The sequence below is a fragment of the Gallus gallus genome, chromosome 2 (assembly GCF_016699485.2).
Source record: "Gallus gallus isolate bGalGal1 chromosome 2, bGalGal1.mat.broiler.GRCg7b, whole genome shotgun sequence".
NCBI classification, from domain to species: Eukaryota; Metazoa; Chordata; class Aves; order Galliformes; family Phasianidae; genus Gallus; species Gallus gallus.
The window spans coordinates 79,342,961-79,369,453 of NC_052533.1; the positions used below are offsets into that span (position 1 = coordinate 79,342,961).

Consider the following 26,493-nt stretch of genomic DNA (forward strand, 5'->3'; position numbering starts at 1 on the left):
TTTACAAGTATCCTTTCCACAAACCTAACTGCATGGAAAAAGTAGTGTTTTCTGCTTTGTTTCATGACATAGATAGTCAATTCAAACTTTTCAACTGACAATAGCTATTACTTCACGAATTCAATTTTTAGTATTTCTTTTAAATACCATGGGCCAAACAAGTTTTAGAACCTCAGTCAATTTTTTAAATTGTTACTCTGAGGAAAAAAATCTAACTGTCCTAGGACTCAATATTAAGAAATCAAAATCTTTAACAAAGGAATGAAAGTTTCTTGGTAGCATAACATACGCAGGTTGTCCCCTACACATATACAAGAATGAACTAGAGATCTTGGCAAAGACGTTCTTACTGTCCCATTCTCCAGCCTTCTTCCACCAGTTCAACTTCCTCACTTTCCTACAACATTCAGGAGTTGGAAGCTGTGAGAACAAAGACTACATTTGTGTTCCTTGAAAGCAAAGAACTGAGCACTGATGTCTACAGCTGGAACTTGACAGTATAGATTTTTTTCACATGCTTCTCTCAATGTGCTGTTAAAACAGCAGGAGCAAAGTGATCTAATAGGTAACTGCTGCCATTCCTACTCCTCTCACTTCTTCCATTGTTGCTCTCTCCACTGTGCTTGCATTAGCATTTGCCATTATGAGCCAATTCTGAGGCAAACCATAGAAACAGTGATCTCTTCTTTCAAGTCTTGTCCTCTGAATCAACTCACCACAAGTTCAGCTGAGTATCAATGCAGAAAAGCCCAAGGAGCTACCGAGCAGAGTCATCCCTAAAAAGAACAACTAGTGGATTGACTGAGCAGTAGTATGAAACTACACTCCTTAGAGAAAAAAGTAACACTAGAAAAATTCAGACATTTCAAAGAAGTTTAGCCAAAGCACTGAAGAATGTCAGTGCATAATCTTGCTTGAATGGCTTTAGTCCAGCACACTCAAATCTTCTTGACAAATCCACATACTTCCAAGGTGATTTGACAGACTTCATATCCTCATCCCATTTCACACCAGCTTGTGCCATTTCCCTCTCTGGTAGGTGGAGCCATAACTTTAATATAAACTATGGTATAATAAAGTAGAATGAGATCAGTATCTGTCTATGGCAGGTCACAGGATAGTGAATTTGCATCAATAATAAAACAGCACCCTTCCCATTTGCCAATCTATGAACAATACAAAACCTCAAATAAGATGCAACTGATTTTTCTGTCCTTAGTTTAACTGCATTACAAAAACAAAATATGTTTGTCATGCTAATAGGAGAGGGGGGGAAAAAGAATAAGAACATACATAACAGAAGCAAAATGAAAAATACACGTCCTCCAAAACTAGTAGTAGTTTTACAGAAATACAACTAAAGTTAATCTAATTAGAATCTCCCAATATTAAAAATACAAGCAAAGTGCCCCTTTAGCCTCACTGTGTCATCTTCTCCAATGCCTGCAAATTTACTCTTCGTTTTATCAATATTAAACAGAAGATATTTCCCCAAAGTTTGTCATTTCAAACTTCCTTTATTACTCCTACCACTCTCATTTCATGGGCTTTCAATTGGCCCTAATTGTTAAGATTACAATAACATTTCTTATTTTGCAGGTAAATATTCTTCAAATTAAGCATTAAATTATAGCACTTAATGCAAGTTGAGCATATAAATGTTCAGCTTAGGTTTTCTTCCATCCTAAAATGGCTTTGGCACCTCTTTTTCAGGTGAGGTAATATTAATATATAGCAATAATATAATTAGCTGGAGGCATCAAAAAGTAGCCTAACTCATGAAATTGTGTGCTTCTTTCTCCTTACCTCACAGACACCACAGCAGTAAAATCAGGTTTTATTTGTTGATTCACAATTCCTCTGCACCTTTTCTTGCTCAGAATAATTTACTAAATGACCTGTTTTGCCAAAGTCTGTCTCCTGCAGCAATGCACAAGTTTACTCCTACATCAAGTGGGTATACATAATAAAAAGCCTGCTCAAGCAACTGAGAGAGAAGAACTGAAGGAATAGAGGATAGTATAAAACAGCACATAAGAATATGGGTTAAGAAAACAAAAACAAAGTGTAGAACTGGAGAGTGAAAAAGGAAAATAATCAGGAAAGAGCAGTACTGGCAAAATTTGCTCCTCTCTGATCCACAGAAAATGCCAGAAGCCTACACAGTAAGAATAGGGAAAAGAAAAGTTTTAAGAGGTTTGGGGAGGGAAGGTTTCAAGGTAGCTGACTGCTCTATTTGGAGATAGATTTAAGTACTGACTTGAGTCAGCCTTTCTTGAGAGACTAAAGATTGAGTTGTTTTTTTTTTGTTTGTTTGTTTTAGAGGACTTGTTTCCCCTTATTTGTTCAGGAAGGAGGAAGAGTAAGACAGGATATGCATTCTATCAAAAGATGGTCAATTATCCATACATATTTGAATGGTTACTTCAGTTAGGGCATGCACTCAGACAAGTAAAAAGGTAGAAAAGTAATCTTCCGTGCAGCTTCTGCTCTCAGATTGAGAATTGCTGGGCCACACTCCTCCTGCCCACCCCCCTACACACACTTAACTGGAACTCAAAATAAATCATAGTCATTAGACAGATATAAAGTCTGCAAGAAGAGCTGTTACAGTAACTGTTTTGAAGTGTCGGTGTCTGTCCTAATGCAGATAAGCATATGCCTTACACCTGCAAATTTCATCCCTTTAAGAAAGCAAAATTCATGAGGATAGATCATGTCATTTTTACCAGCTCCAAATTGTGAAGTTCAACAGTTTCTGCCAATAAGCTGAAATTCACAGCCCTTGGGATTAACAGGAATAAAAGGGAAATGCTGATAATTAAGTACTTTGAGCCCAAGTAGTAAAAGCCACAAATACTGCACAGTAAGTAACAGTTCCTAAGTCAGCATGGATCTTGTATTCAGCAGAATGACAGCAATAATGAGGATCAGTCTTGTCAGTCATTTATCTACTACTTTAATAACATTAGTATCTGATCACAATAGTGAATATTTAAGATCTGAAGACAGTGAAAAGACATTCCACAAAACATTTAAGGTACTGGTTGGCATATCCCTTGACAGTGGCAGAATGGTGGGCAGATCAAGCAGTGACATTCTGACAAAATGTTATTAGAAAGGCTGAACAGCAATGATTACAGCTAAAATTCAGGAACAGCCTGAAAGAACACATAACTGTTAAGAGAGTTAAATAGACTACACAGGTTACCTTGTTCAATGGAACTTCCACTACCTTAACAGGGCTGTATGATCTTGAGAATTCAAAATTCATCATGAAGTCTTGTCACACAAGCCCAAAGAAAGTCACCATTAGAGGCATTCTGAGATAATGTGTACAAGATTTCCTAGATCCAAACATCCAACAAAACTTTGAGACTGTTCTGGACTAAATCTCAGAGGTTGTGCATCTATTGGATTTAAAAACCAGCCTTAGAGCTTTCCTATGATCAGTTACATTAGTTACTGATATGGAGGTACCACTGTCACGTTAAATTCTAAACTTTGTTTGGCACAAGGGCATCAAAACTACAGAGTGTATTTAGTACCAGGTTACACTAGACCGAAGTGAGACTGAAAGGAACATACCATAAGTATTTCTATTAGGCAGAGATCATTGGTTCGGTAAATATTCTCCAGCACTACTCTAAGATATTGTGAATTAATGGAAGGAAGCTCTCCATAACACTTAAGCAACAAGAAATCCAGATCAGCAGTTACAAAGCACACATCCAGAACAGAAAATTAAAGAAAGACATTTGGTTACTTAGTTTCTGAGACTGGTGTCCACAGTTAGCCCCAGCCTGCATAGGGGCAAAGGTGAACATCTGGTTTTAGATTGCTGTAGCAGTCATGGAGTCAGTAGGAGGGTTAAAATGAAACTTCCTGATAACAGACACTTTTCTATTGCAGAACAGTTTGATTCTTGCTCCCACAGAGAAAAAGCTCAGACACTTTGCACTGTCCTTGATGGCAAAGATATTTATAAAGTACCTTCAAAAGGAAGAACTTTGTACAACCAGCAGCATTATTTATTTCAGCATTTGCTGGATCATGTGGGAACATGCAGTAGTTCATAACTTACCTGAGGGCAAGAAAAGAATACATGCTGCTTTTTTTAATCAGGGCAGCATATGGCATTTTAAATAGCTGCACAGTTGAATACTTCATTCAGAAAAAATATACTATATAGATCAGTAATAATTAACAGAAGCCAAGAAATATACACGCAATCATATATTCTGATGACCACTTTCCTTGTATTCATAGGTTCTTCTTTAGCATGTACTAGAATATTTACACTGCCTACAGAGCTGAGCTAACAGAATGGGAACATTAGTACTCAGAATTTTGCAGTGAAGTGTCACTAGGGGTTAGAGGTTGCTGTTGACACGTACAGTACGATAAATCCACAAACTGAGCAGCTCAGATAGCAAGAGATATCATGAGTCAGATTTTGCTTTTAAGAGGACTGATCTGAAATTCACTAGATCCTAGCAAAGCTTTTCTTTGTGATCGAGATTCCAGTCTGCTAGGGCTCATGAAAGACAGCAAAACTAGAACTTCAACCAGACACTTAACATTTTGTTATTCTTACTACCTTGGAAAATCCATACAAATTATAATCTTTATATCTGGTAAGAGAGCAAACTGCCAATCTAGGATCTTCTTGCCTCCTGCACTTTCTTTACAATCTTCATCCTCCTTTCAGTCTTCAGTATCAAACTTCTTAAGTTTTAACTTGAAATGAATACAGAATCATCATTCCAAAAGATCATAGCCAACACAACATGGACCTCTATCAACATTAACACCATATTCCCTTGCTCCGAAACTGGCACTGAATGAAGTTCACTGCATCATACCTATCTGCAGCATGCACTAGAAGTCTTGGCACAAATAAGTTCTCACACATGATGGTATTTCCTTTGCTGGAGCCTGAGCATAATACTACACCAGATCAAACCACAGAACCTCTTTAACTTCAGCAGAATACATTTCTCTTTCTGAAATAAGAAATAAGTAACTCTGAAATACAGCTCAGAATTACTCAACAAGATTACCACCATCCTTGCATATCCCAAGTGTGAATAGAATGGACTCAGTTGTCAGAAACCTGTCTGCAGATTAAGGTAATATGCTGGCAGTCTAAAGGACACTATCCCAATAAACAGGGCATAAAACACAGACAAGCACACGGGCATAAGGCTTCTTATTTTTCTAAACAGCATCACCTCTGTTTACTTCTGGAACACACAAACTAACTGCAAGTCCTTCCTGTTGAGAGCTTTTCCACTTTTCACTTACTAATTTACCTGATAATTAGGCAATTAAGTTTCATCTTGCAATGTCAGGCAAAATGGGACCAAGGGGAAGTCATTACTGCTCATGCCCCCAGCTAGGCTGAAAGTGCATGACATTAAATAAAAATTTTCAATTTCTCATAAAACACATCTTACAGCTCTATGTTCTTCACTGTCATACTCAAATCAAGAACACAGCTAGCAGCATCACTGGCAAACAACATGCTGTTCTTTTTCCACTTGCCAGATGGTGCAACTAAAGTATTTACCATATCCACTAGAGGGAGAGAAGACAATTCAACATAAAAATTCAGTCATGTTCAGGAATTACAAGCTATCAGAAGATACAATGAATGCATTTGTTCTTCAAAATGAAATCCACAATTTTTAATTCCATGTTTGTCCAGTTTTTGAAAGCAGTCAAGAAACAGGTGCTTGGACTTGGCACCACCCCCAGTTACTCACAGTTGTACTTAACTGGATATTGCATCTTCTCCCAGTCAATACTGGCACCTGACAATGCAATTCAATAGATTTCTGAGTACCTCACACAAAGCGAGTTTGTGCTTTATCATCTGCACAGCCCAACTCCACTGATTTAAAACCACACCAAAAGGAAACACCTGACAATTGTTAAGAGTCTAAACAAACTACTACCTCTTCTTCCTTGAAGTTACAATAATGCCTAGCAATCACTTTCAAACTGCTCTTTCCAACAAGGAAGTTGACAAACTTGCATGTTAGGGCCTCTCACCATTAGAACATGAATTGACTGTTTGGCTGAAAACACAGTGTATTATTATTCATCCTCACAGTAAAATATGATGGCCACATTCAATTTAGGGTGCAAGAAAACAGGACTGGAAATTGAGAATGAGATTTTTCTTGATAGGAAGATTTAATTAAGAGATTTTTTACTATCCTGTTTAATTAGCTACTGTCAACTTGGCACATACATCTTATTACATCTATCTACTACCACAATAGGTACCAAAGATTTAGGATGGAACAAAGACCTATTTCATTTAATGAAGTAATTCTCTAAGCAGGTGAGGTTATTAATTTGCTGTAGTAGCTCAGGGACAGTATCACATGTTTTGAAGGGAGTGATAAACTCTGCTTATTAATTTAACACATTAAAATAAAAAAGCTTACAATGTCACTGCCAGAGAGTGATGATACAGACGATGCAGATGAGCCAGAGGATAACTGTTGTGTACTAGCCAATGACAAAGTCAAGCGTTGGTTGTAAGATGATTCAGAGTCTCTGTTGTTGTTCTGTTCTCCATTGCATGGAGCTATCTGGTCTCTTATTTTCAACCTATTATCTGTTAACAGAAAACATGAGCATCAATTAAGAGCACAGAATACAACATATGGATCCTCAAATCTAAAAATCACTTGTTTAACAAGCCAACAAACTGAAAAACAAGCTCGGAACATTAGTTTTGGATCAGAAAGTTAAAAAATCCTTTATTTTTTTCCTTAAGTTTCCTAGAGAATACCTGAAATAATTCATTTCCAGCGCACAGTTATTTTGAACTGCACCAAATTGAAGAAAAAATGTTTCAGTTGGTTTTAAAAGATTTGCTATACCTACCAAGTTCAGGTGATAAATTAATTTTGCTCCCCCACTTCTTTTTAATCCAGGCCCTGTAGTCAATCACTTCTTGGGTCACTTTGATGATTCTACCTAATGTGCTAAAAGATATTTAAATTAAGACTATTGGTTACACATATACTTGCAAGCATTTCAAAAAGCACTGAAATTACATTTGGAGTCCATTGAAGACATCCCTAACCAAAGTATCTTTTTTAACCTTCTCCACTTCCTTAAAACAGCATATAAGTCACTGAATGATCACACTTTAAATTAGTTTATTACTTCTCTCCTGGCATGCTAACCTGAAAGCACTGACACAGGTAAAAATTTTTACTTTTAAAGTGAACTCATCTTAACTCCCAAGAAAGTATGCACAAATTATATTGTGTTTGAAAAAGGCAAGTTACAGGCTCTTGTATTTCCCCAAACAAAAAGTATTTCTTCCACTCCATTAGAACATTTGTGTAATGCACTGAAGACCATGTCCCAGCCCCTCAAATCATCTTCACGCTGAACAGAGACTCTCCCTAGTATTTGTTTACAGATTTACAAGGCATCTTGAAAGATCCCCACAATTGCAAAGGAAGTATCATGGATTGGGACGTAGTGGACACAAGATACAGACTGGCACAAAGTCCCACATAGTTAGAATTTAAGGAAATTTTTAAATTTAACTAGTTGTGAGAAGAAGCCCACCTGATCCTTTTATTCTGTTAACTCATGATCAATACAGAGTAACTTTTCACTGCACACCTTCCCAACACTCATACAGGTGAACTGTATGTTATCTTGAACAATTTTGTCCTAGTTTAAGAAACTAATTTTCAAGTTTTCCTTCTATCAGGGGCTGGGAGCTGAAACACCAACTATACTAATGCTTACTATAGCATGCTCAAGATCCATGAAGGACCAACTATTGTAAAAAAAACAGGCTATGAAAAGCTATCTATCCTGGAAAAACGTAAAATTTTGATTATGAAAATCTTCAACACTTGTAATAAAGCTTTTTTATTAATTTCACACCATAAAAGGTACACTGTATCCTTATTGGTATTTTTAAGGTATGTTAATAGGAATGACATACAGCCTAGAAGTATTTACACTGCCTTTATTAGGCCATTTCAACTCCTCAGCAAGGAGCAACAGTTCTACTGCTTTAGGCATTATAATTTCACTGCAAGACCAAGTACCGCATGTTCCACATTTAGATTCTGAACTTTAAAGACATGGCCAGTGTGTCAACATTGAAACAGGAATTTTAAGCAAACTTTGGACCATATGACATCACCTAAGTAACAAGTCAAACAGATGTAGAAGATCCTGATGCACAGAACAAGTGTCATCTGCTATTGTTATGTAATTACATAAATGCCGTAATGTATTCTGGAAAATACAACCTTGAATTTTACATACAGAATTGAATGCTTTGACATGATTGTCACTATTATCATAATGAAATCTTGGGATTCATAGCTCAACAACTAAGTAGAGTACCTTAAAAAGGAACAGAAGACACACTTTCTAGCTGTCACTACATTACAACTATGATGCAAATAAATCTTAAGATAACTCTTAAAAAGCTCAGATTGCTGACAAAATTCAATGAGGCAATAGCTAAAGCTCCAGCCAGTTTTCCACAGCACGAAAATCACTGCCTGAGAAAGACTTAAAGGGTACTCAACTTCTGGCATATCTCCCTGATAATAAAGATGAGCAACAACCTAAAGCAAGAAGGATCTGTTTGAGCACATGGATTGGAAAAAAAAGGAAAAATGTAAAGCCTTTGATGAGATAAATACTGTATAGGGAAAACTGATATTGCTGATACTTCTTTAGAGACAGTATACATTCTAGTGATGGCCACCCAGCATTTAAGACAAGAAGCAAAGGAAAGACTGTTTCAGACAGTACTTCTGCCTTGTGGCAGCAGATCTAGATCGATTTAACATTCTCTTTCACAGTCCTGGGAGCTCTCTTGGCCAGTCAGGGGCAACACAAACCTAACACACAGACCTACCAGCAGTTAGATCTAGTGGGTTAAGAACAGACCAAACAGTTTTCAAGCACAGAGACAGCAAACACTTCACGTATCACACAGACTATTTTTAAGATTCTCATCTGTAAATGACAGCCCGAAACATGCAAAACCTTGCCAAGGCTTCCTCCAACTCTCAGCCCTGGCCTTCTGGCATGATAGTATCTTTCCCTCACCCACCTCCACCACTCATTTACCTCCAAGTAAGGAGGGATCTATTAGGAATATAGAACTCAACAAACTGAAAAAAGATTTCAGTATTAGTTATACTGAAGAGATATCATAGCGGAACCAGATTTCCATTCCTTATTTCGTATGACTTGATCTGCCTCCCAAACGTGGCTATGCTGCTGTTTAGGGATGCTGTCTGAGTGCACACATTGACGCTTCAACAATATGACAAGTCAGTATTGTAGGCCAACATCCTGATTTACAGACATGTTATAACCCCAAGGATGAATTTATGTCATGTATATATACACACACAGCCCTCCAGCATAACTTATGACTGTCAAGCAATACAATAACGCTCTCCATCTTATTCTGAACAACTTCCTCCTGCTTCACCTCCTTCTGTTCTGTCCTTCAAGAAGCCAAATGAAAACTGGATCAGCTTCTTTAGGAGACAGCAGTGTTGATGTAGTTTCTTTCAGTCAGACCAGAGAGTTAAACTGACTCAGCTTCTGACTACAGGCTCATCAGATCTAACCAAAGGCAAGAGTCAGGAATACATAGATCAAGCAGCAAGAAAGAAACTGAGCTGCTAACAAGGGGATAAGCCCATGGGTAGATAAGCTAGATAAGGTATAATGTCTTTCCTACTAAAGAAACCCTTCCAAGATGGGAAACTGTTTGGTCTAGGAATCTGCTGAACGGCCTACTAACCTCTCATGAAGCATTCTAGAAAGACGTGTGAAGAAGACCAGGAACAAAAGAGAGTTAAGGTAATCCCTGTAACTTTGACTAACTACCTTTAAGACTCAACTGATTACTGTTTCTTCTCAGTACAGAGACAAAATACAATGAAAAGCCCAAAAGACAGCCTTTACTCCCAGTACATGTTCTATTTATTTATATATATATATTTACTCCCAAATGTTCTATTTGGAAGTTTAAATAAGATGACAGAATAATGTGGATATGCCTGTACTGTTCTGAGGGTCATGTTAGCACAGAACATAGGCGAGTAAGGCCTGTGCTGAAAGAGCAAATCAGATGTATTTTGAAACAGAGAATATCAGAAGCAACAGTTGACTAGAAAGCTTTAAGTTACCTTAGACCTGTGCTTCTTCAGGTTGGACTAACTCTGGAAAAATGGCAATAATGATCACTAAGAAAGATCTGAAAGCTACTGACATGGTTGGTCATGTACAAAACAAGATCATACACAAGATGTACATAGGTTTCCCCTGAAAAGAGTTGATAACAATTCAAACCCACCAGGCTGTTCAAGAACAAGTTTTCACACTTCAGGGAAAGTCAGCCCCAGTTATGGCAACACCAAACAGGTTAGCTTTCATTGAAAGCTGCATCTGTTATGACACCTGACATATTGCTCCTAACACAATGGTAAGTTACAGGTATGACAACTTCTGAGACTCGTATCACTGGCACAGACAGCTCAAAATAGGAGAAAGGCAGGACAGATGTATAACACCTACTGAAACACAGCCACTGTGATTTCTCAATTCTGGAGCTGTGACAAATTCAAACATTTTCCTACATACAGTAACAAGTATACTTACTGATGACATCTGAGACTTGCATTAAATGCATTTACAAACTTAGTTTTGATGTCTAATATAAACAGAGGCACCCTATAAGAGAATGACTATAACCTTTGAAGAATCACAAAGTTGCTAACTAGGGCCTAAGACAAGCAAAGCTTCATGTATCCCTAGGTCCTTCTATCCATACATACATAGGAATGAAGCAACACATTATCAGACAGTACACACCCAAGAGATGCACCCTTATCTTAAAACAGCAATCTTAAATGTTAATGTGCAACTCTTCCCGCTCTTCCTACCTATCTCCATCATCACAGGGGGCATGAACTGTCTCAAGTCTCTAAATTTAGTAAATTTAGAACCACAAAAAAAAAACAGGGATTCACAGGCACTATTAAAACCTGGGAATATTAAAGCCAGAAACAGAAGTTCACTTCTTTATGGTAAACATACCATATATGCAGTTGTCTTACCAAATTATAAACTTACTATAGGATAACTATATCTCTTTCCAATTACATTAATACTGGAAATTAACACCTGGACTAAAGTTTGCAATTTTATCTATATGGCTAACCTGACTTCCTATAGCCACTTCTCTCTGAAATTAGCTGGGGAGCTCAGAATACTACTAGAATTCTAGGGAAGTCCCAGAGAAGATGCACCCTCTGATCTATCCCACTTTGCACTGAAGGTTAGGATTAAACACCACATGCTAGAGCAGATGCATGAATGAAAATATGACATAGCTGCGATACCTTAATTTTTTTCTCCTCAAAAAATATACAAAATTTGCAAAGTTAAGAGCTGAGAACACACTAAGCTGTGTTCTCAGAAACACTGTGAAACAGTGTTTCTATGAAAGACATCAAAATGTGCCCTAAAAATGCCACATTTAGGAGTATGCTAGCTTTTAATGGCAGTTCAACCATTATTACCTAAGTGAATTGATTCTAATAGCTTAATTTCATATGAAGCCTTCTAAAACAGTTTGGGGGTCCACATATTAGAGAACAGGGCAAATTTCTAGTCTTTGTCTAGTTTTAGGTGTAGACTTTGTTCAAACCCATTTCTCTGCTGTAATACAGACAGAAATCAAACCAAGTTTAAAGTCAGCAGTCTTTCCTTTGCAATAGTTCAGGCAAACCATTTGTGGAGAGGCTACTCCGGCATTCTTCCACACTAAGAAACCTCACACTGGATTAATTCTGGCTTTTGTCATGCTGTCTTCATTTCAATGCTGCACATGAAGGTATTACACTCTCAGAGCACTGGACCAACCTGAATTTCCAGGCAGATTTCAATACAACTGCAGTTAAACAATAAAAAGCAATATTCCTTTTATCGATTAGACTCAACATTCCTAATTGATTACAGAAACAAACAATATTCAAAAAGTGGACTAATTACCTCTCAGAATCTCTATTTGGATATGATCTTGCAAGTGGTGATACTGCATGGCTAAGAACAATGTAGGCATAATCAAAAACTTGTTTCACTTGCATGGCACCGTAAGAACTTCTGCCAACGTCGTTTCCTGAAATAATGTGACAATCATCAGATCACCTTTTTTAATATCAGTAACCAGAAAATCATTCATACTTAAAGCTCAGAAGCCTTAACAATACAACTTAACTTAGTTTAAACTGGTCAGACCAATCTATTCATATCAGGTACAACTAAGTGTGCCCATCTCATAAAGGATGCTAGCTTTAGGAATGACATTCAAAATTATACATTCAGTACAGCATGTGAAAAATACTGATATCTTACAGCCTGAAAGAAAAAAAATATAGCTATGAACAAAGCTTGAAGCTGATCTCTAAGAAGGAACCTACCTCACTTACCAGTAAAGTTTTGGCAAGCCAAACTTAGCTCAGAATTTCACTTGTGCAACCGCATTATCTTCGCTGAACCAATGACCAGATATACTTACGTCAACCCTACTGAAGTTTCTCAAAACTACAGCTAAATAAGCCAATGTATAAACAGTGTTTATCATCACAGGATAACCAATTTCTCAAAATCTGTATCGTGGGATTCCACAAGTCTGTACAGCATTGCTTTTGATCAAGTTCACAGTAGTTCTTGACTGTCTCTCTTTAAGCACATTCTACTTAGAGCAGAACTCCTCCCAAACCCAGTGCCACATGAGGAACCAGAGAAGTAACGAGCAAGATAAAGCATCTGTATCAGCAACCATGTACAGGCACAGGTCTTCCATTTGACACCCAGGAAGATCTTGTCAGGACTAGCAAGAAACCAGCTGGGGTTTCTGTAGATATATTTGGTACCAGACACCAAAGCTTCACCGTCACCACTCAATTTAAAGAACACTTGAAAATAATTTCCCTCAAATTGCATGCCCAAAATACAGATTAGATCTTGAGTGGGTAGAAAGCTGCTTACAGTAAAAGGTTTCCTCCTTCAGAATGATACTTTAATGTTGTGAGAACACTGGAAATGTATGAACCACTGAAAGTATTTATTTTAAGACTGCAAATGAAATCAGTGCCAATGAACAAGCTATAATGAAAAATCCTCTTTGAAAATTGATACACAAAGAATCAAGTCTATCATTTGGAAAGTGAATCTAATGAGGCTAAATTTGAGAGGAAACTTTCACTCACTGAAGTATATTGGTTCAGCAAGACATTACAGATGATCACGCTAAGATTTGCCATCTAGGAAAAGCAGCATCAGCTTTACCACTTGGCAATATATTGCAGTCCTTCAAGATTCTCCAACAATTATGCCATTTGAACAAGAAAAGGTAATTAATGAAAACAGATTGGGAATCAAAGCACTTTGGGAACACAGGATGTTTTCAGTAACATGATTAATTTACAACCTGATTACAAGAGACTTCATGTTTACTGAAGTAAATGAGCATCTCATATAACATACTGCTGAAGTTTCCAGCAGTTATTAGACTTAAAATTACAAAAATCTCTCTAAAAGAGGTATTTACAATTGGACTCTACCCTGAAGTAGAAGCAGGACTTGGAAAGCAAACCTGGGAAGAAGCACGCTGTAGTTCAGTGTTTCACTGCTAAGTAGTTAACAGAGACTTTCTCAAAGGATTTAGTCCAAAGGTAACTGAATAGAGACCCAAGGTATGCCAGCAGTCAAGATATCAGAACAAAGATGTTATACTAGAGAAAATAGATTAATTCAGTACACATTCTGCAGGGGCAGAAGCAGCAACAATACTGTTTTCACTTAATGACATACAAAAGAAAATTAAGGCAAAAAGCAATAAAGAAACAAAAATGGTATTTACAAGGGACTAAACACATGCAATTGCACCTACCACTACTACCACTAGACTTACATAACAGGAATTGAGTACACAAAGTCAATCAAATTACATTAGTGTGGCCTAATATGCTGTTAAGGCAACTACATGCAATGCACGCCCTGGAAGGAGCTATACCAAAATGAAAACGTTACTACTACTAATTCTTGGTTACTCCTTCTGACAGTAGTTGCCACCTCTGCTGTTCTGCCAGCAAAAGAAACCACAAGCCTTCCCTAATCTACTTAGAGCAAACCAAGACAGTTTAGTTTAAACCAAAGTTGTGTATGAATCTTCATTAAAGCAGTTTTGAGAAGAGGTAGGATAACCCATGCCAGAGCATGCCTAGGTCCCTGGATAGCCTCACTCTGCACCTGTAATTAGTTCATAAAATATCTGAACAAGTGGTTTTATTCAATTACACAGTCTGTAGGGCTTCTGACTGGCACTGCAGTTGAAAAGCAGGTATGGAAGCCAAAACCATATGAGCTTCTATGAATAGTACCCAGTTAAGTCTATATTTTAGGGAATAAATTTTCTTCTGATAAGTTATTCTTGTTAGCACATCACATCTTACATACATGAGCATTATCATCACAATCTAAACTGAACAGTTAAAGCACAAACCCAAATGCTTTCTTGCAAATTCAGACTTCAACCTCAGATACGCATTAGTAGATAACAATGGTGCATAATTTCAAATCTAATTCCATCTTCATTCATTTTCGTAAAAGAAGGGCTCATCCTTGAAGAAGCATACCTAAGACTTCCATCAGCAGCTATCAGTACTATCACCCTGTCAAGTAGCCTTTCATTACCTGAAGCAATTTCAAAAACATGGCCTGAAAAGGCAAAGGTACAACCATGAGCTAAGACTGAAGCAGACCTGGTTTTGTTAAGCTGTTACCTACTAATTAGATCTTTTCACAACATTTGACATTAAGAGGTTCTTTCAGCTGCTGCCCTCAAAGGATATGCATTTATAAAAATATGCATTTTATACACACATATCCACACCTTCTAATGACAAATAGCAGATACTGAAAAGCTATAATGAAAACCTTTGGAAAGTTACTAAGACTAGAGTAGATAACCCCAATAGCTGCCAAAGCTATTTACTTCCTACGCTTGTGGCATATCAAGATGCAGAATAGTAAGTGATATGAAGATAATTTGACCTAAAAGTTAAATAGTCCCTTTCCAAGGAAACCACTTGAAAATTAACATATAGAGCTTCTGTGAGTGACCATAGTAATCCAGTAACACAGAATGAACACCACCACCTTTCTCATGAAAAGAATGGCAGACATGAAACATCAAGTCTTAGATTACGACTTCCTGCATTTGCCAATCTGAGCCAAGATCAAATCAGTCCTAACCTGAGCATCAAAAACATGCCTGATGAACCTTGACAATCTCCTCCTAACTAGAAGTACAAGAAGCCTCTCTAACAACTTGCTAAATAAATTCAGTGTTTGTGTTAAAATCACAGATTAAAGATTTGTGACCTACAATAAGTTTTGTCTTCCAAACCAGGATACTGGAAGGTGAATCCCACACATACAAACCTCTACTGGGATGATATACTTTACCCTGCTCCAATTTGCTCCCATGAGTTCCAATTCTCCTCAACAGTTTTTAGAAACTGATTCAGTAGTGCTTCATGAGGTTTTACTGAAAATCCTTTCATTGGTTAATAATAAGGGAGAGATTTTCATCCTATTATCCTGTCCTAGAACACTACTAATTCAACATAAAGAACCCTAAGGCTTTAATGAAGATCAGATAGAAACTATCACTTTAAGATGCATCACAGACTAGATTAGTCTGATACCTCAAAGCCAGATTAAAAGACTTCCCACTTCAAGTGTAGACTCCCAACATCTTTCTTGGAATCTCAAATCACAGAAATTATAAACCTCTCGTGCTCAATAAACTGTCTTGGAGAGTCTCAGGAAATCCTGCAGCACCCAAGCAAATCTTATCCAAGCTAGAACCACTACATCCAGAAATGATACCTTTTCCTTCCAGATCTAGGAATCAACAATGTCCTAAATGGGAACAACCACATACTGCTTTGATTACATTATTTATCTGTTCGTCAGACACTATTTTATGCTAAAACATGCCTCAGACTTAAAGAAACTAATCCCACTGAATTTAACCCTGTTCCCTCTAAAGCTACGAGTTCCACCTTTCAGCATCGTACTGTATTCATGGGATCTTACTCAATGAGCTGTTCCTACATTCTAGGAAATCTTACTCCTAGTTTTTTTTACTCCTAGTTCCAACAGAAGTTCTGCAGCCTTACGGTAGCTACCACAAAGTATCTGATCACTAGAGCCCAAAGGAATACTATATTTTTCAAGTTGTCAGCTTTTATTTGCCTTGTCAAAATACTTTCTCCTATAAAAATTACATTATCTCAGTCTACATAATCTCACTTAGAACTTAATTCTTACCAGCTATTTCACACCATGTAACTGTAGACCTTCCTTCCAAATTACAGTTGTTTGCTACTGCAAGATTTATGCTATAAGGAACAGCTGAAAGTCCCTAATGGACTAATTTTTTCCTCTTCTTCAAGGAGAAAACAGAAGAAAAATTACAAGGCTTAACTGTAAGTCACAATTAAAATATTGTACGGTCTAAGAAATATTGAAGTCCTCAGTAGAGACAAAGACCAGATAAAGGTTTCTGATTCCAAAGAAAGGTAGTCATTTTACTACTTAAAATGGATTTTCAGGCAAATACTACATAGCTACTAATGAAAGCTAAACACGATAGATGTTGTGCAAAACCATACTTAGGCCTGGCCAAGCACAGGAGTAATGATGGACACAAACTTAAAGCTTATACATAGAAGTGATTAGACAAAACTACCTTAGCATGCAACCTGTTATAAAGCAGTATGAACACTCAGTACACTGAGTATTTAGAAAGCAGCTAAACTTCAGTTCCTGAATTATTGCTTTTAAAGTGCTATACATAACAGTCTACACACAAAGTTTGACAGAATAAAGGTTAACTGCCAATTACACTCTAGAAATACTAATGCTTAAGTCCAAATTGACCAAAATTTCATTTCATAAAAAAGTTGGTTTGGAATTACAGCTACATATGAAAATCTAAGTAGAATCCAAACCAACTATTACTAATTGACAGCTTTAAGGATCTTAATAAAAATTAGTCATCATTACTCTGACCATGACTGAATCAAAAGTCTTCAAGAAATCTATTTTAACATACTTTTAACTTAAAAATGGATATGCAACTAAAGCTGAAGGTCCCCATACAATGCAGAAGACAACTATGCACAACAGACTCTCCCTACCAACACCATAATCTAGTTGTTCCCTTGATATACACATTCATGACCATACACCCATATTTCTGTGCAGTCTCTACTGTACCATCATGCAGAATAGCTACATCATGTGATGCATTCATTTCCTATGTGGTATAATTTATATCACAGAATGGCCTGGGTTGAAAAATACCTAAAAAACCAAAAGTTTCAACCCCCCTGCTATGTCCAGGGTCACCAACCACTAGACCAGGCTGACCACAGCCACATTCAGCCCGGCCTTGAATGCCTCTCCAGGGATGGGGCATCCACAACTTCCTTGGGCAACCTGTTCCAGTGCATCACCACCCTCTGAGTGAAAAAACTTCACACTACCCCTTTATCCTATCACAATCAACCCATGTAAACAGCCATTTCCCTCCTGTTTATATGCTCCCTTCAAGTACTAGAAGGCCACAATGAGGTCTCCCCAGAGCCTTCTCTTCTCCAAGCTAAACAAGCCCACTTCCCTCAACCTTTCTTCACAGGAGAGGTGCTCCAGCCCTGTGATCATCTTAGTGGCTCTCCTCTGGACCCTTTCGAAGAGCTCTGCATCTTTCTCATGCTGGGGACCCCACGCCTGGATGCAGTACTCCAGATGGGGCCTCACAAGAGCCACAGAGTGGGAAAAAATCACCTCCCTCTCCCTGCTGGCCATCCCCCCTTTTTTTTTTTTAATGCAGCCCAGGATATAGTTGGCCTTCCAGGCTGCAAGCACACACTGCTGGCTCATGTCCAGCTTCTCACCCATTAGGACCCCCAAGTCCTTTTCCACAGTGCTGCTCTCAAGAAATTCTTTCCCTAGTCCATATATAAACACCTGCAATTGCCCAAGCCCAACTGTAATACCTTGCACTTGGCCTTGTTGAACCTCATTAGGTTCACATGGGCCCACTTCTCCAGCCTGTCCAGGTCCCTGTGGATGGCTTCCCTTCCCTCCAATGTATCGACTGCACCACTCAGCTTGGTGTGGTCTGCAAACTTACTAAGGGTACACTTGAAGCCACCATCTATGCCACTGATAAAGAAGTTAAAGATCACCAGTCCCAAAAATCAACCTTTGGGGGACACTTTTGACTGGCCTCCACTCAGACATAGAACCTTTGATCACAACCCTTTGGCTGTAGGCAGCCAACCAGTTCTTAATCCATTGAACAGTCTACCTTTCAAATCCATGCCTCTCCAATTTAGAGAGAAGGATGTGGTTATATGTAGAATAGCACCACAGACTGTGTCAGGAAAAGCTACACTTTCTTTCTCTCATAACAACAACAGAAAAAACAGTTCTCCCTACTAATAACTCCTCTTCCAGAATTTCTTGGATCTTTTTCTATCATTACTTCTATCACTGCTAGAGAACCTTAAGTACACTATTCTGAACTTCCACTGCATTCTTTACTCGCACTGTTTATACACAATCTGGTTTACTCAGGCTAAGAATCCTCACAAATTTCAGTTCCTTATCCCTTAATTCATCTTGGTTACTGTATTCCACCACCAAGAAGCCTTTTCTCTGAGCTGCTTCTCAACACATTTAACAGACTTTAGAGACTAAGTTTGAGAGTAAAAGTTGAGCCAGAGACCCAGAATACTGCAAGAAGTGTATAGTCTTACCAGGCAGGAGAGGATCCTCAATACATAACATGGATGGTCTGTATCCATTTGTCATGACTTTCATGATTTCTTCTTTGGCAATATAGGCACCTCCATTTTTTATTCTAATACCAGTTTTCAAGTAGTTAAAATTCCTTCCATAGAGTTCAAAGAATTCTATCAGAAGCATTCCAAGGTTTTCATCAGCTCTTCTGGCATCAATTCTTGGATGCAGCTGTGACAGAACAGTTACTAATTATTAAAAATTAACATTTGCCAGACTACAACAATACAACAAAAACTCATTTAAACAGCTGAGTATAATCTCTACAAAAGTCTGAATTGAGTCATTAATTCATCTACTTAAATTGTTTTTATGTAACCAACAGGGGGCAGCACTTCAGCAGCATATGGAAAAAATTACTTGCCACCTCTAAAGCTTTGTCTAAGCCAATAGTAATGAGGTACATAGAATCATAGAATCATTAAGGTTGGAAAAGACCACTACTGAATTAAGGTTTAGTAACAGAGTAATAATTGTTTTTTCTGTTCCTTTGAAAAAAAACAAAAATCAGGCTTAATATTTTCAGAAGCAAAAAAACTATTCACTCCAACTGAAGTAGCTCTTTAACCCACCTCCTATTATGTACTTCATACCCATAGACATACTACTGTCACAAAATGTATTGATACTTACTACTCATTAACAATTTCACAAGTCACCTAAAATATCTGCTAGTTTTAGGTACGTTAAAGCCTAACCAACAAACATATCATTAAAGCAACTTAACTGTTTAATTTCTTAACACCAAAATCAACTGCTCTCCACATCCAGTACCAGTAGTCTAAGTAGCAGCAGACAATTGCATCCAAGTAGATTTAACACCAGTAAGATCAGTCAGGTACTGGTATAGACATAGGAAAGTGTAATCCTCAGCACAGGAGCTGTTATAGAAAGCAATGTATCGCCTCTATGCTGTTAACAAATCTCCTGTTGCTATTCCAATTCACAAATCTTAAGAGGTTTTAGATGTAGGCTAACGGACTTGTCAATGATCAAATATCTAGAGCTATAGCAGAGCAAAACTATGCATTGCTATGGAATTGTAAAGAAACAGTATCTTCACTAAGAAGGCTCAGTGACAGAAACCAAAATATTTTTAAAAGGATACACAAGCAAATAAATAAGGGACAAACTTACCTGCAGGAAACTAATTGCCATTAAAATTAGGCTATAAGAGCTAATTCCACCAGTAAAAACTTCATTCAAGTCCCTCTGAAGTAGGAACTGTTTTAATACTAAAATCAAGTAAGGCAGCAAAGTATATTTCTGCAAAGCAAAATAGGTCTTATCAAAGATACTGCCAACATTCCAAACCAAAACAAATACTAAATCAAAATAAGATTCATCCAATACAAAAATGTTGTTCGGTAGTGTGCCATTAAGTGTTTCCTGAGGAAGAACTAAAGCATGCACATACACAAAACTTAAGCAAATATAAAACATGCAAATACACAAACTCATATTTGATCAAGTTGCCTACATAAATTTAACTCCTGCCGTCTTCCTAACAGGATTATCTCTATATCCATCATTGATTATCAGCCTAATTCAGTCAATGCTTTTCATCTAAACGGTACTTTTACTGCACTGTGTAAAAATGAGCTGGATCGTAAGTACTTACATACAGAATAACTGTCATTAGACAATGTCTAACAAGGCTGTATTCATATTCAAACATCATTAAAATTTAATGTAAAATTTTAAGTAAGCAAACCTCAACAGCCTTGCTTTAGAAGCACAGCTTAGTACCTGCCCGCAGATCTAGATATGACAATAGAAGTCCATTCAAAATACAAGTTACTGCACACAAGCACCCAGCACTCAACTCTTAGAAAATTATGTAACACTCAGCTTCCATGCTTACAGTTTCTAGCTTACAAAGCTCAAGCTTTAAAAAAAAATCTGTCTTTCTACCAAGGCAACATGCAGTAAATAACAGTAGAAAATAAATTAAAATACCCATTTTTAATTAGTATTAATGAAAAGAAAACAGTCTTCAACAGTAAGTTTTCAAAAGTCTTAAGCCATACCAAAAAAGGTTATCTAAGCATCTAGTGTATCCTTGATAAGTAGAATAACATTCATTGTACAGCTGATACCTTCATGTATTCCTTGATAAATCGAGCTGCCTTCACACCAGTTTCTACATTAAAACTGATGTCAACTTTCACTTCTGTCTCCTGGTCAGTGAGTTTTATTATCGGTACCTGAAAAGATGAAAATAAGGTCTTATGAGTCCCCAGAAACGCAACACTGGTGCTCATCTCCAGCTACTCAACATACATGGATATGATTAGTCCAAACAAACACATTTACCAAGACAAGGAAACAAGTTCTTGAGAAAGGATGGCAATTCTAACTTGCCAAACAGTGAACAATTTTTAGTGAGGTGATTAAAATAATATGTATGACCACAGTAACTTCTTATCTCCCATGTATGCTCCCATAGCTGTTAGGTATCTGTCTCTATTTGCAGTACCTAAAGTGTTTCGTAAGACAACTAAATTTACTTAATGACTGAGGGAGTCATTAATGGGAGATACTCTACTCCCATAACCAGTAAGAATTGCATTCATCTGACCCAGCAGTGTGCCATTCAGCTTGCTAAACTCACAGAAGAAAAAAGAAAGCAGAAAAAAATAAAGGGCTGCCTGTTGGTTTATCAGACTGAACTGGTTCACTGCAATCAAACGAAAACCAGAATGGACAAAAGCAAAGCACGAACAACAGTACTTCTGGCAGCAATAAATCATGACAGAAATACTGAATACTCAGTTTGGTCTCACATCACTGCTTTGAGGAAGTATCCCACAAACTGGTAATATAAGCATGCTATCTCAAACATAACCTAAACTTCAGCTCATACATTTATTTAAAGTTGAAGTTCAAGCATTTATTTTTCATCTGAAAGAGCAGATTTATAGCTCCATTTTATACCAGCAGCAGAGGGAATAAAAGACGCTAGTGAAATTAATAAACCTATTGCCTTTCTCTTTCACTAACTGCTACACCTAATACCAAAAATCTCACTCTCAGATAAACCAAAGACTACCAGAGCTGTTGTTATGTGCTGCTATTCCTAAAAAGCTGTAGGAACTTTCTGAACCTTGAAGGGTCACTATTTCAAAGACCAGAGAAGGGAGCAGCTTTCTTAATACAAGTTCACGATATTCCGCTTGGCCTCCTGGAGAAAACACTTGCTTAGTAATGTAATATTCTCACACTGCATTTTTAGCACATTCAACATTTGATCCATTGGACTTGCAAGACAGATGCAAGAAACACTACACATCAAGCTTAAGCTTAGAACATTTCAATATACCATGAAAAACAAGAGTTCAGTTAACCTATCTTACACTTTGCGAATACAAACTTTCAGGAGATATTTATTGACAATGAGCTTACAGCAAACAGAGCACACGATTATTGTTCTCCATATCATAACCCCTATATACTATTGCTAAGCACGCACACTAAAATTTTGCCTCAAGAGAGCAAAACACTGTGCTTAAGAAATCAATTGTTTCATAAATGGCTTAATATTAGGATTATTAATCACCAAGTGTTATGTTAAGGAGTCTGAAAACTTCTATGTTCATTATTCCAAAGATTGTTACTTACCGTAGCTTTATCAAGTACTTTGATGGAATATGGCTCAGCCACATTGTGTTTTCTTAGTGCTTGCTCCAGCAGCTGTAAAGGGGGGCGTTCCCATTTCCCAAAAACAACTAAATCAATATCACTAGACAAAAAGAACACATATGAAAGGCATTATGTGTAAGACACAATAGTCCGCTGAAGAAAAGGGCAAAATTGCTCTTCCACCTGTTTCAAGTCCTCCAGGATAAGCACTTCTCAACTTCTAACAATCTAGATTTCTAAGTTAGCTTTAGTAACATTAAGAGACAGGTCAGCATGCTTTCAGATCCTAGCTTCTTGCTTCCAATCCTCTGATAAGTTCTTGAGACAACTCCTTCCTTTTTTCTTCCTTGCACCCTACCATTGATTGCCACAGCCCCAGTCCAATTCTGTCCCTCATCTAACCCATGTTGTTAATAATACAAACAATTCTTATCGTTAACTCTTCACAGAAATTAAAATTCCCTGGGCTTACTGAAAAAAAATTAAAGACAACACAGTCTTTAAGACAGTTACACAAAGCTTCCCACAGACTTTAAAACCACCAATATGCTTTGAACCATTAAGTGATATAAGACACACTCAAAACACTCTATACTCTTCAAAGAGTTGGGAAAACCCAGCTGTGATGACTTCTAATTTTGCAGCTACAGTGTGACACGCAAGAACTTTTATTTAAAAAACAGTCTTTAAATAGCAAGTACTCAACTGGTCAGTTCTACTGTAACTTAAAAACAAAATGCCAAAGATTAACCTGGAAGAAAGAAGATATTTCTCCAAACCTCCCCAAAGCACCCAGTGCTGACACTGGTATATCAAATATTTATCAAATCTAAGTTGAATAGCTCTTCCCTTGGTCATGTGGGACACTAAACAAATGCTTTACTGACACATCCACACATTCCAGTCTCTGAATTCTTCCCAAAATTTTACCAGTACTCCAAAAGAAATCAAGCTTTAGATAAGAGCAAATAATTACTTACCTAGTTGGAAGATAAAGCCCTGTACTAAAGCTGCCAAATATCTGGACCTGAGGGAAAAAACACAAATCACTGAAATCACTCATCATGAATGCTCATTTCGCTCTCTCAAGATTTATTAAGATTTTCCTGGACCTGTTACAGATTTAGCCCAGTAAATAAAGTTATGGGACTTTCTTTGTATACTGTTATGCTGTAGAAATGCATTTTCTCTTATAGATGCAACTTTATAGGAAATTGTATTTTGAGATATGAAGTGACTACAAAGCCTGCAAGCCAGAAAACAGATTTCTGAGTCCTTTTCCTTATGTTTCCAGTTCTACAAAAGTATAAGCTGCTATAAAAGTTTCCTTCCTTCCTGTGCCCTCTTCCCTCATAGGACAGCTTTACTGATTGTTTCTGGAAGCATTTTCTTTATTTGTTGCATTTAAAAGCAAATACATCTAATTATTCAATTCATAAGAAACAAACACTCCAAATGTCACTGTGGTAATGACAAATTATGGTAGATGTTGGGAGGAAGGTGGGAAGAAGCAACTATGCCCAAGAGAAGTTTGCAGTCCAGATGCTTTCACCATGCTACCATCCTAGAGAACTGAAATCCTCCTCCTCCGTTGCAGCACAATTTGCAAGTTTACTCCTTTGAAATGACCCATGAAAAGGCTGGGCCACTTCCATGCCTATAAACTGTTCCGTGATCTAGAAAAATTTTATTGCTAAGGAAAATTGCAGGTAAAGATGAGGACAGCATTTAGAGCATCTTTAGCTCAACGCTGTGCTCTCAATCCTCAGTCCTTCTCATTGAAGCTTATGGAATCATAACAGTCTGAATTGTTTTTCTGCCTAGTAATAACATCATCCCTCTGACTACAGGTAGCATAGTTATCAATATAGTTTGTATTAAGCTCCTTTTGGGCAGTTTTCATTTGGAAGTAGCTTTCTCTTTGGATAAAAGGTTTGAAAATGAAAGAATTTTGGTTGGAAGATACCTCCAGAAGTCAAATTTTCCCCACTAAAGCAGAACTGAAGTAATTCCCTCAATATCGAAGTTGTTACGGATGCAAAAAAGATTTTTTTCAGAACTGCCCTGTTATATAATATTTGCATTTACAAATATTCATATAGTCAGGATTCCTTGTGGATACATAATATCATTTTAATATTTAATAAGCTTTAAGAAACATTTCCTGAAGTGGACAGCTCTTTACATCCAGTTCTGAAAACAAAAAAAACTATCAGTAGTCTCCATTAACCCATTATCTAGGTTTCAAGTTTCCAATACTTTTTAAAATAAATATCACAGCTCTAACAGTATTCTAAGTCAGCCACATTAAGCCTCACCTGTTCACTTCTGAAAAACAAAAAACAAAGTAATAGCGAGTTAAGTGAATTGAGCTCTGTAATATAATAGCAAACCAGCACTTGAGCTGTACTCACATCAGCTGTAGGCCAAAGATCTTTGATGACCGTTTCTATCCTTTTCACCACTTCTCTTCTCATAGCTGCTTCTTCCGGACGAGGGGACATGAAGTCATAGAAGTCAATTATTTCTTCATGTAGTCTAAAGGAGAAAGCAGTATAATTACAATTACAATTTAAATATCAGAATAAATTTCACCTCTAAAAAAAAAAGCCATAGGTTTTGTTTCATATGGCCATCCAAGCAAAATCAGCAGTAATCTCAAGAAAAGCGAGTGCCACAGAAGTTAGGTTTTGGAACAGGAAACTGGACAGCTTGAGGTCCAGGACTGGTGGGGACAGGGAGCTGACATACTTAATTTTCATGGCAGCACATCACAGTAATCTCAGCAATACCTACACATCAGCTCTCGCTATATTACCCAACTGCTAAAGACATAAAATAGCAGGTCAAGAACACAAGTAGACATTTGCTATCCTTACTTGCTCAGCAATGAAATAAGAATTCAATTTCTGATTCCCTCACTGCGTGCTTTAAAAAAAGAAATGAAACCTACACAAAAATACAAATATGGACTAACAAACACAGAAGCAATGAAAATCTTCAAATAGGTATGCTCTTGAGGGGCCTGTACTTCTGCTTATATGCAAGTTTCCACTGAAGGCTGAAAAAGGGACATTTGAATATTCCTTGATACAAAAACATACACTTGGACAAACAGGGATTTCTTTGACAATCCAAGCCATTTACAAGCCATTCATTCATAAAGGAAATTACTTTCCAACTGAACTTATGAAGGACTGTTAAATATATTCTCAAGTGTAAAATACATTAATACCAGTGCTACATGAGATCTCATAATCTTTATATACGTGTTGATTGCTTCCATTTTCCACCTCCCTGATAGTATAGAACACTCACTGACAGCTGAGAATTAAGATGAATTTAAACTTCAAGATGAACGTAAACGCTTACTTTCAATAAAAAGGCACAAAGCCATGCCAAGCAAAAAACCCATTTGCTGAAATGGGATATTTACAACATCTTTAGCAAAAAGATGGTGCACTTATAAAATTCCTCTAATCCAAGAAGTTTGCAATTCAGTGTACTGAAGTCTGAACAGTGTCCTCAAAAAAAAAACCCCACAAATTCAACCGATCCTTTAATAGATTTAGCCTTTCAAAATCAATTGTTTATACATCTAATAGAACTCCAGCTTTGTATTTCTATGACCATTTTGTCATAGAACTCATTTTACTATCAGATATCCTCCAATAGACCACACTTGGAAGGCACTGTTCACACTTCTTAAGTGTCAGAATTCCTTTCTATACACAAGGATTTTAACAGCAAAGTGTGAAGGCTACTTTTAAAGAGTATGTATTTAGAATTATCATCACTTGCCTTTCCTCTTAAACTACTGATTGACAGCTAAACATTTAACTATAGTAGACAAACTAAATTTTTCTGCTGAATGAATGA

General features: G+C 37.2%; 1 protein-coding gene across 11 annotated transcripts in view; it reads right to left on the reverse strand.

The window, feature by feature from the left end:
• PAPD7 (poly(A) RNA polymerase D7, non-canonical) overlaps positions 1–26,493 on the reverse strand; it is a 56,384-nt gene that overhangs the window by 16,104 nt on the left and 13,787 nt on the right. For 9 of the 11 annotated variants that reach the window (XM_046926570.1, XM_015282286.4, NM_001012950.3 and 6 more), the window contains exons 2-10: positions 25,029–25,152; positions 23,595–23,641; positions 22,594–22,714; positions 21,072–21,179; positions 20,110–20,238; positions 18,930–19,143; positions 12,082–12,208; positions 6,904–7,004; positions 6,459–6,631 (exon numbers count right to left, since the gene is read on the reverse strand). In XM_046926570.1, the coding sequence (XP_046782526.1) occupies positions 6,459–6,631; positions 6,904–7,004; positions 12,082–12,208; positions 18,930–19,143; positions 20,110–20,238; positions 21,072–21,179; positions 22,594–22,714; positions 23,595–23,641; positions 25,029–25,152 (1,144 nt within the window). The remainder of the gene's footprint in view (positions 1–6,458; positions 6,632–6,903; positions 7,005–12,081; positions 12,209–18,929; positions 19,144–20,109; positions 20,239–21,071; positions 21,180–22,593; positions 22,715–23,594; positions 23,642–25,028; positions 25,153–26,493) is intronic. The other 2 variants (XM_040686949.2, XM_040686941.2) reach the window with 1 other exon arrangement.